This window comes from Sorex araneus, chromosome X (genome assembly GCF_027595985.1).
Source record: "Sorex araneus isolate mSorAra2 chromosome X, mSorAra2.pri, whole genome shotgun sequence".
Lineage (NCBI taxonomy): Eukaryota > Metazoa > Chordata > Mammalia > Eulipotyphla > Soricidae > Sorex > Sorex araneus.
Genome location: NC_073313.1, coordinates 58,407,187 through 58,417,242, shown reverse-complemented (window position 1 = coordinate 58,417,242; position 10,056 = coordinate 58,407,187). Strand labels below are relative to the sequence as shown.

Here is a 10,056-nt window from a genome sequence, read left to right as displayed (position 1 = left end):
AGTCCATCCTACCTGGCTAAGCCTCCACCCCGCAGCTCTGACAGCACAGCTACTCCTTCTAGAAAAATACTGAGCACAGTTCTCCAAAATGATCATGACCCGTTGGTGAGGGGTGGCTCAGAGGCCAGTCCCCAACCCCACCCCAGCTTTACCCAGCAGTGCCCTCACGAACTACCTTGTTGGGAAGAGGAAAGCAGGGCAGTGGTAGGACAGGGGCATGGCCCCCAACTGGACTGTCCCTTGGGCGAGACCCACCTGAGGGTGCCAGCACCCCGGTCAAGTCAGGTCCAGCCAGCGGTTGCCGCTCATGAGGAGCTGCCTATGCCCCCGTCCCAGGAGAACCACAAAAGCTACAGGGCAGCCCCGCGTCCCCATCTTTGGCCTGGGCTGGCATGGTGGGAGGCGCCAGCGAGTCTCCTGTCCTTCCCAAAGGTCCCAGGCCTGCCCCAGCACTGGGCTCCAGCCAAGGTCTGACTGACCAGGGGCTCCAGGTCTCAGCCAGAAGCCCAGGCAGGAGCGCATGCCGCACTCCGCACCCCACAGGCTCCCGCCAAGCCGGCCACATCCCTGTGGCACCACAGGTGCCAGGGTGGGGGGATGACCACGTGGTGCCCAGCCAGGAGGAGTGGCCCTGGCCAGCCCAGGCTTGGTCAGCAAGTCTTCCCCAAGGGTGGCCCTGGCTGTCAGACGCTTGGGGGGGGGGGCAAACCTGTGCGGATCAATTCAAGGAGCAGCCCAGCGGGGCAAGCCAGGGGCTGCGGCCAAGGGCCCAGCAGCGCCCTCAGACTCGGGGTGCCCGGGAAGGCGCCTCACTCCTGCCCGCCGGCTCGGGCACCTCCATCCAAAGGTGTCTGGGGCCTGGGCGGGGGCGCCCCTCAGGGCCTCCAAAGGCTGGGCTGCTCCCACCCACGACCCTCTGTGCTCCAGGGTTCGGATTCCCAAAAGGGGCGCATGACACTGCCCAGCCACACCTTGCTTCTGAGCCACTCTGTGGCCAGGATGCGGGAATGGGCCAGGCACGGTGGGAACGCGGGGAGGCCAGGCCGAGGTGACCAGGCACAGTGGGGGCCCGGTTAAGCCAGGCTGAGGGCCATGGGCGCTGAGGGCCGAGGGCCCCGGAAAGCCAGGCTGAGGGCACGGTGGGAGATCGGGGTGGCCAGGCTGAGGGGTCCCGGCGGGTGGGAGCCCGGGGAGGACAGGCTGAGGGGGGCCAGGCACAGTGGGGGTCCAGGAAGGCTAGGCCAAGGGGCAAGGGTGCGAGAGGGGAGCCCGGGGACATCAGGCTGAGGGGGCCGGGCACAGTGGGGACCCAGGGTGGCCAGACTGAGGGGCAAGGGCACGGGAGGGGAGCACAGGGAGGCCAGGCTGAGGGGCCGAGGGGCCGATGGAAGTGCAGGGAGGGGAGGTCGAGGGGGCCGGGCACGGTGGGATCCCGGGGAGGCCAGGCTGAGGGCCGAGGGCGCGGGAGGGAGCGGCTCGGGACGGGGGTCTTGGCAGCGGGGCGCAGATCCCCCACTGAAGGGGCCCCGCCAAGGCCCGGAGGGTGGAGGCGACGCGGCGGGCGGGACCGGGCTTGCGGGCCGCGCCCTGACACCAACGGCCGCCTCCTCCGTCCGCTCGGGCCGCCCCCGGAAGCCCCGCCCCGCGGGAAAGGCGGCTCGGCCAATGGGTGGGCGGGAAGCGGCGGGGCGGGGCCTGCGGCGCCAGCTGACACGCCTTCAGCCCAATCGGCGTCCGCCGCTGGCGTGGGTGTCCCTCCCGGCCCCGCCCTGCCCCGGGTCTGGGCCGTGGGCGGGGCGCGGCGCGGGCGCGGCGGGAGTCGCGGGTTCGGTCCCGGGACGCCCAGCCCTGCCCGTGCCTGTTCGCCTCGGCCCGCTTCGCCCCGGCTCCCGTGGGAACGCTCCGGAGGCCGTAGCCCCTTGGACGAGCCGCCAGGGCGCCGGGCCGTGCGCGTGCGCGTTGGCGTCAAGTGACCCCCAGAGCCGCCGGTCTCCGGCTGCCACGCCCCACTCCCACTGACCCCCGGGGTGGCTGTGGCTTCGTCCCGCCGCCCCCTGGGCCCCAGTGCCCGTGTCACTCCCGCGCTCTCCCGGAGCACTGTCCCGCGGGTGCGCCCGGCGCCGAGCGGCCTAAGCAGTCCCGTGCTTGGCGGCGTCGCCCACGATCCCTTCGGAGCACCCGGTGACCCGGGCGTCCCGAGTGGGTCGGGCCTGCTGGCCCTGCGCCCCCTCTTTGGGCTCAGCCCTCCGGGGGAAGGGCGTGTTCGTCGTGGCCACCGCAAGGCTTCTTGGAGGGCGCCTGCTCCTTGCAGCCTTGTGTCTGCCCTGCCTCAGTGTCCCGCTCTCCTAACAGATGCCTCTGACTGAAAGCTGCGGACCGGGCAGTTACCTTAAAAATATGCTGCCATATAAAAAAAAAACATACATAGTAAGGTCCTAAGTGCCAGAAACCCAGGGGCCCATTTTAGTCTCAGGTCTACTCAGGAAACCCTGCTTAAGACAATGATGGTGATTTATCAAAAAACCTTTAATATTGTCAATGTACTGTAAAATATGCTGGTTTGTATATAGCCTCATGTTTATAAGTGCTTGTGTATATTAACAAAGAAAATTAGGATGCTCTAAGGTTCATAAATCTGGTCATAGCAGATCTGACAACTCTGAGACAACTCTGAGAACTTGTAAATTCTTTAAGCTTCCTGGTCATTTTTATTAATAAAATTTAGAACATCTTGCAAAAAAAAAAGATGCTGCCAACTAGCCTAGTGATGGGCCAACTTCCCTCAGTCCTCTGATAATTTTAAAGCAAATAATTACAATATCACCACAAGAGGATTTTGGGCAAGATTGTGAACTGAGTTCTCATAATATTTCACCCAGTTACCAACAGTCACTCAGTAAAAGTCCGTATGCTCTGCAGTTTTATTATTTGATCTGTCTGTATAGATCTACATCTTCCAATGCCACAAAGCAAAGTCGACTTGTTTTATCTGGGTTGGAGAGAATCAACTGTATAATGAATGCCTGAGGCATACTTTTATCTATTTTTAATACTGCTATGTTCTTATTCCTAATGTTGCTGTTACAAGATGGAATGTTAATTATGTTGTTTTTGGAGAATTACCTTGAATTTGGCTTTTGGTTTTGGTGTTTTGGACAATAATGGATAGAGTTTAGGACTTAATCATGACTGAACTTAGGGATCACTCTGAGAGGGACTCATCGGTCATTTGTTGTACTGGCAGTCAAACTTGGGCCAGCCATGTACAAGACAAGCACCCTACCTGCTGTGCTGTCTCAGTCTGATTTTTTTTTCTTTTTGGGTCACACCCAGCGATGCTCAGGGGTTACTCCTGGCTTTGCACTCAGGAATTACTCCTGGCAGTGCTTGGGGGACCATATGGGATGCCGGGGATCGAACTTGGGTCAGCCGCGTGCAAGGCAAACGCCCTACCCGCTGTGCTATCGCTTCGGCCTCTCAGTCTGATTTTTTAAAATATTTTTAACAATTCAGGGGCCGGAGCGATAGCACAGCGGGTAGGGCATTTGCCTTGCACTCGGCCGACCCGGGTTCAATCCCTGGCATCCCATATGGTCCCCCAAGCACTGCCAGGAGTAATTCCTGAGTGCAAAGCCAGGAGTAACCCCTGAGCATCGCTGGGTGTGACCCAAAAAGCAAAATATATATATATATATATATATATATATTTTAAATTATTTTTTATTTTTTATTAGTTTATATATATATATATATTTTAACAATTCAAATAAAATTGTTTTATCAAAAGTAATTGATTTATTTTTTTGCTTTTTGGGTCACACCTGGTGATGCACAGGGTTTACTCCTGGCTCTGCACTCAAGAATTACTCCTGGCGGTGCTCAGGGGACCATATGGGATGCTGGGAATCGAATCCGGGTCGGCTGCGTGCAAGGCAAACGCCCTACCCGCTGTGCTTTCGCTTTGGCCCCTCAGTCTGATTTTTTAAAATATTTTTTTTTTTTTTTTTTTTTTTTTTTTTTGCTTTTTGGGTCACACCCGGCGATGCACAGGGGTTACTCCTGGCTCTGCACTCAGGAATTACCCCTGGCCGTGCTCAGGGGACCATATGGGATGCTGGGATTTGAACCCGGGTCGGCCGCGTGCAAGGCAAACGCCCTACCCGCTGTGCTATCTCTCCAGCCCCTGATTTTTTAAAATATTTTTAACAATTCAAATAAAATTGTTTTATCAAAAGTAATTGAGAAAGATGTCAAGTGAAAGAAAGGGATGTGTGTTCAAGGTAGAATGAAAGATGGAAAAGCATAGGAGATAAGGAGAGTGACACATGTTCAAGAGAAAACAGAGGCTGCAAGAAGGCCTTTGATTGGTCAGAAACACTATCATTTTAAGGGGAGGCACTACTAGGCACTACTAGGTTTTACTCTTGGCGCTGTGCTCAAGGATCATTCCTGGTGGTTCTGAATGCCCACATGCCATCCTCACCACCTCCCAGAGACCCCGTTCCCCAGGAAGATGGGTAATCCCCCCACAGGTGGCCTGTCAGTGGCTGGCCGTTGTCAGGGTAGGGCCTGCACCATGCACTTGGATTTAGAGCCCGAGCCCCATTTCAGGGCTCCTCAGGGCAGAGTCCCAGGTGCGTCTGGGGAGTGGCAGGATCTCCCGAGGGTGCTACTGCCTCCTCATGCCAGCATTGCCTGGGAGAGGTGAGAGAGAAGAGGACCACCTTCGGGAGTTTGCACACAGGAGGCCAGAACCCCTGCACCGCATGGCCCTGAGCCAGAACAGGAAGAACCCACAGCACAGACTCAGGAGCAGCCTGGAGTGGCACAGGGTGTGACCTGGAAGAGGAGGAAGAGGGGTAGGAGGAGAAAGAAGAGAGGGAGGAGGACAAACAGAGGAGGGAGGAGGAGAAGGAAGAGAAGAAAAAAGTGATGGACGGGGAGGAGCAGGAGCTGGAGGCAAAAGAGGGGATGGAGGTGGGGGAGGAGGACATGGATGGAGGGAGGAGGAGATGGAGGGGGAAGAGGAGGAGATGGAGGGGGAGGAGATGGAGGGAGAGGAGATGGAGATGGGAGGAGGAGATGAAGAGGAACGAGGAGATGGGAGGAGGAGATAGAGGGGAAGGAGGAGATGGAGGGGGAGGAGGAGGAGCAGGGGGAGGAGGAGGAAAGGGAGCAGAAGAAATTTGGTGGCTTCAGGTGTGGTGTTCTGATTTGGGGGGTAGAGAGCATTCCCAGCTGTGCTCAGGAGTGACCCCTGGCAGTGCTGCGGTCCGTGTTCAGTGTTGGGAAGGAACCAAGGTGGGCCCCGGAGCCCCGTCCTGGCTGCCCCCCTGCACCTCAGCCGGGCGGTCGGATGTGTGGCTCTTGGTCATGGCGGTTGTCTACTAAAGAAGGCATCTGTGTTGCTCGGTAGGCCCCGGGAGCAGCCCATGCAGAGCCCAGGGAGCAACCCAGAGAGCTGCAGACGTGGGGAAGAGTCCCTGCCAGCGAAACCCCAAAGGGCTGTGGTGAGCGCTCTGCGTGTGGGGAGCACCCCAGGACCATGTGCTCCCCAACCGGATCTGGCCCAGTCCACGCTCTTGCTGGGTCACTGGGTGCCTTGCAGCCTCCCTCCCTGCTTGGGCCCCCCTTAGTGTCCTCCCCGCACTGTCCCTCTGCTGCCCGGGGCGGGACTTCTGGCCTCGATGGTCATTCCCCACGCTGGTGAGGGCACCGGGACCCCTCGTCAGCACACATCCACCTTGGCCAAGCTGGCCTGGTGGCTGACGGGGACCAAGAGCAGCGGGAAGTTGGTGCCTGCCTGGTCGCAGGCTGGCAGGGCTCTCCCTGTTTCTCAGGCTAAAGGCAGGGTTGCAGCTGAGGCCCCTGCGTGTGAAATGGAAACTGGGCCCCCTGCTTGGCCTGATTGGAAGCTGATGATCAGGAAGACCACGAAAAGTGGCTCACACAAGGATAACTGTAGGCAAGTGGAGTGTTCTCTCTGTCAACCTAATCCTGGGCTGTCAGGTTCCAAACTCGATGTTTGAGTGAAGAGGAGAGTGAAGCCAGCACACAGCTGGATTCTCTCTTTTTTCTTTTTGGGTCACACCCAGCGATGCTCAGGGGTTACTCCTGGTTTTGCACTCAGGAATTACTCCTGGCAGTGCTTGGGGGACCATATGGGATGCCGGGGATCGAACTTGGGTCGGCAGCGTGCAAGGCAAACGCCCTACCCGCTGTGCTATCGCTCTGGCCCACAGCTGGATTTTCTTTAGGGGTGGAGGTACAGTCACTGGAGGTTCCACTGAAAGTGTGATTGAGCTGAAAGTGGACTTGCTGGTGCCTGTGTGTGCTCATCTGGGAGCAGGTGGGGAAGGGAAGCCAGTGGGAGCACTGGGCACTAGCAGGGGGCTTGACTTGGGTCCATGTGTATGATCACTCTAGCACTCCTGACTGTAGCCCAAACTCATTGCCCCTGAGAAGTTGAGGAAAGGAGGCCTGAGACCGAATACAGCAGGGCGGTGCCTGCATCAGACAGGGCGCGCCTTCTTCAGTGCCCTGCCAGGAGTTATTCCAAAGCACACAGCCAGGCGGACGCGCCCCCGAACCAAACAGCAGCAGCACCTGCAGCAGCTGTTTGAGCCTGGGTGCCACACTGGGCTCACTGGGCCAGAGTCCTGGTTCCAGCGGTGACCAGAAGAGGTGGCTGTAAGGAATGAGCAACGCAGGCGTGACAGGGATCTGAACGTGCACACTCAGAGGGCCACTGGTCAGGGCACTGCTTGCCGAATAGAATCCTCCATGCTCTGTCCAACTCCGGGAGCAACACCTGCGTTCCACTGACCCAGTTTCCAGACAAGAGCGGAGGACAGCAGGGGGCGGGCTGGGAACAGGCCTCCGGGTGGCGTTCCTGCTGGTCCGGACTGGGGGCTTCAAGGGAACACGCCTGCCCTGTCGCCCTCCTCCCTGACGAGGCGCGAGGCTGAGCGGGAACCCCACTTTCTCAGGAACTAGCTCAGAGACACAGCGAGGTGCTGAGAGCGGACGGGCCGGCACAGGGGACGCTGGAAGCTCCCGGGAGGCGAGCCGGGGCTGGGCGGGGCCGGCGTCTGGGCGGGCCGGCCAGCCGTGCTTCTCGCGCTCTGCTGTCTCCTGCAGGTTTCTACTGGGACTTTCTGCTCCCGCGCCTAACGGCTAAGGCCAAGTCTGGTTCGGAACGCTTTGGTTAGGTCAGGGGACTCGGGGGCCGCCCTCTCGACAAAGGGCCTGGGGGAGGAAGGTCGCCACTTGGTTCGTCCGTCCCAGGTTGGCTCCGTTCCCCGGAGGGAGGAGCCCCACGGCCCCCGGGCACACGCGCACGGACACCATAAGCCCCACCGTTGACATGACTTTAAAGTCTAGGAACGCAAACAACGGGCCGGGGCAGGTCCGGCGCTTGCTTTGCAGGCGGCCGACCCGGCTTGGATCCCTGGCACTCCATGTGGTTATCCGAAACCGCCAGGAGTAACCCCTGAGTACGGCTGGACGTGGCCCCCAAACAAGAAAAATGCCTAGGAACACATCCTTAGCCGTTGCAAAACCACACGAGGGCAAGTTCCGCACCCAAGATGGCCAGCCGGAGGCGGGGCCAGCACGCGACGTGGTGAAGCGTCATTCGTCAGTCGGCCGACTAGGGGCGGGTGCCCAGCCTCCGCCCTACTCTGCGCATGTGCCAGGCCTCTCCCGCGTATACGCGCTGGGCGCCATTGCATCTATGGTCAGGACGTCTCCTAGAGCGTCGCCCCGCCCAACCTAGTCTCTATGGTTCCTCGGCGTGAAGATAGGCTGTCTATATAAGGCATGTGCGGGCGCCGGATCTCCTCTTTCCCTTCGGCGCGGTGAGTAGCTACGGTTGAGTGCTACTCGGTGTGCCTTTCCCTGCTCGCTCACCTTGTTTGAATTCTGTCCTTTTCTTCTTTTCCCACTTTGTTCCTTTCATTGCAGCCAGTGAAGATCCTGGTGTCGCCATGGGCCGTCGACCCGCCCGGTGGTGAGTGCCAAGTTCATCGAATTTCCTACTTTGCCAAGGGAGTCTTGTCTCGAGCCGCGAAAAGTCACAGTGGGGTGGGGCTTCCTTAGCGCTGCTTTCTTGTGTTGTTAATGCCCCACCTGGACCCCAGTAACTTCCAGATGGTTCTTTATGGTGTGCGGCAGCTTCAGAGAGTGACCCCCTATTGTGACGGAGGCTTGGTTGGCCCCTGAGCGCGCAGCTCCTATGTCTGACTGAAGGTGACGGCCACTCACATTCCATTCCCTGCCCTGGGAGTTGGTCTTTTCGGCTCTGGTGCCTCCGCGGCCCTTTGTGTGCTGTCCGGCGTAGTTTCCGGGCCGCGTGCGGTGCCTTGTCTCCGAACGCCAAGGGCAGGGAAGCCGTTGGGTCGCCGTTGCCCGGCAGGGGGCGTCGAATCCGGCTTGGGCGTTGAATTTTTCACCTGCTGGGGGCGCTGTGACGCCACGTGCCCAGAGCAGAGGTGTGGCACTGTGTGCCGTTGGCGGGAGTGAGCGCCCTTCCCGTGCCGGCCTGCGCTGATGCCCCTGCGGGAGCCCCTCGTTCCCTGCTGCCTCCCGTTTCCCAGGCTTGCGGTGGCTTCGTGGCAGGCACGGCGCTGCTCATCGCCGGCACCGTTCCCCTCCGTGCTTTCTCTCCCCGCAGCTATCGGTACTGTAAAAACAAGCCATATCCGAAGTCTCGCTTCTGTCGAGGCGTCCCAGGTAAGTCGCGGGGGCGGCCCCCGCGTGGTTGACAGGCCCGTGGCCGGCCACGCGTAATGACCTCCCCGGAATGCTTTTCAGATGCCAAGATCCGCATCTTCGACTTGGGCCGGAAGAAGGCCAAGGTGGACGAGTTCCCGCTCTGTGGCCACATGGTGTCGGATGAGTACGAGCAGCTTTCTTCGGAAGGTGAGGTGTTCGGCGCGCGACTAGTCTTGCCTTAAAGCCGAGGACCCCGGCTCGCGATTAGTTATGCCTGGGCGCCTGGGGCCCCGGAAGAACCGATCTCACGCTGGCTCACTGCTCCCCCGCCCCCCCAGCTCTGGAGGCCGCCCGCATTTGTGCCAACAAGTACATGGTGAAAAGCTGCGGCAAGGATGGCTTCCACATCCGAGTGCGTCTGCACCCCTTCCACGTCATCCGCATCAACAAGATGCTGTCCTGCGCTGGGGCCGACAGGTGAGGCCAGCGCGGCCGCGGGGCTAGGTGGGGGGTGGCGTGGGGCGCTTCCCGGGGCAGCTAATTAAGCCGACCGTGCTCTCTGCCCTGTGGGGCCCGGTGTGCAATGGCTGCCGACAGCAAGCGGCTCCTGGGTAGTGTACGCAGCCTGTGGCTTGTACGGGCTGTGAGAAGGGACCCGGGAGACAGTCCTTTGCCCTGCTCGTTCCCGTCCGCTCTCACACTGGCCCCCATCTCAGGCTCCAAACAGGTATGCGGGGAGCCTTCGGAAAGCCCCAGGGCACAGTGGCCCGGGTCCACATTGGCCAGGTCATCATGTCCATCCGCACCAAACTGCAGAACAAGGAGCATGTGATTGAGGCTCTCCGTCGGGCCAAGTTCAAGTTTCCTGGTCGCCAGAAGGTAAGGGGTGCTTTGGCCTCAGTTCTCTGCTTTTCTTGCACCAACTTTTCAGCCTGGGAACTCACTGTTTTTCCCTCCCTCAGATCCACATCTCCAAGAAGTGGGGTTTCACCAAGTTCAACGCGGATGAGTTTGAAGACATGGTAGCAGAGAAGCGGCTCATCCCGGATGGCTGTGGCGTCAAATACATCCCCAACCGTGGGCCTCTGGACAAGTGGCGGGCACTGCACTCCTGAGAGTCTTGGAGCTGTGCCCTCCAGTCCCTGTTCCCCACCCCAGCACCCAAGCTCCCCATCCCACCCGCCACAATAAACTTGGTTCTTAATCATCTCTGTCTGCATTCTTGGGGAGGGGTGCTTGGGAGCCACTCTGGAATGGAGGGCTGAGGAAGGGGGATACAGACAGGGGGCAGCTGGGGTCAGGGACATCAGGGGCTTTGTTTTCCACCAACAAAGGAGTCTC

At 59.5% G+C, this 10,056-nt stretch overlaps 1 protein-coding gene and 1 non-coding gene across 3 annotated transcripts; both read left to right on the top strand.

Moving 5' to 3' along the window:
- Nucleotides 1-7,860: 7,860 nt before the first annotated feature.
- Nucleotides 7,861-9,922, top strand: RPL10 (ribosomal protein L10). 2 transcript variants are annotated; one of them, XM_004606498.2, is made up of 6 exons: nt 7,873-8,011; nt 8,675-8,733; nt 8,815-8,922; nt 9,054-9,192; nt 9,432-9,594; nt 9,678-9,922. In XM_004606498.2, exons 1-6 carry the CDS (start codon nt 7,989-7,991, stop codon nt 9,828-9,830), a joined length of 645 nt encoding a protein of 214 aa, XP_004606555.1. In that variant the 5' UTR covers nt 7,873-7,988; the 3' UTR covers nt 9,831-9,922. The 2 variants fall into 2 exon arrangements, with proteins under 2 accessions (XP_012787722.1, XP_004606555.1); XM_012932268.2 differs by lacking the exon at nt 9,678-9,922 and having other exon boundaries at nt 7,861-8,011; nt 9,443-9,551.
- On the top strand, nt 9,247-9,383 carry LOC129400622 (small nucleolar RNA SNORA70). The gene has a single exon (XR_008627821.1). It is a non-coding gene; the product is annotated as a small nucleolar RNA SNORA70 (small nucleolar RNA).
- Nucleotides 9,923-10,056: the final 134 nt, after the last annotated feature.

Bases quoted from the DNA above. Each gene is read 5' to 3' on its own strand.
- RPL10 (XM_004606498.2), top strand. From the start codon at position 7,989: ATGGGCCGTCGACCCGCCCGGTG. The intron at 9,193-9,431 runs GTGAGGCCAGCG...CCCCCATCTCAG, and splicing joins TCCTGCGCTGGGGCCGACAG to GCTCCAAACAGGTATGCGGG. The intron at 9,595-9,677 runs GTAAGGGGTGCT...TCCCTCCCTCAG, and splicing joins AGTTTCCTGGTCGCCAGAAG to ATCCACATCTCCAAGAAGTG.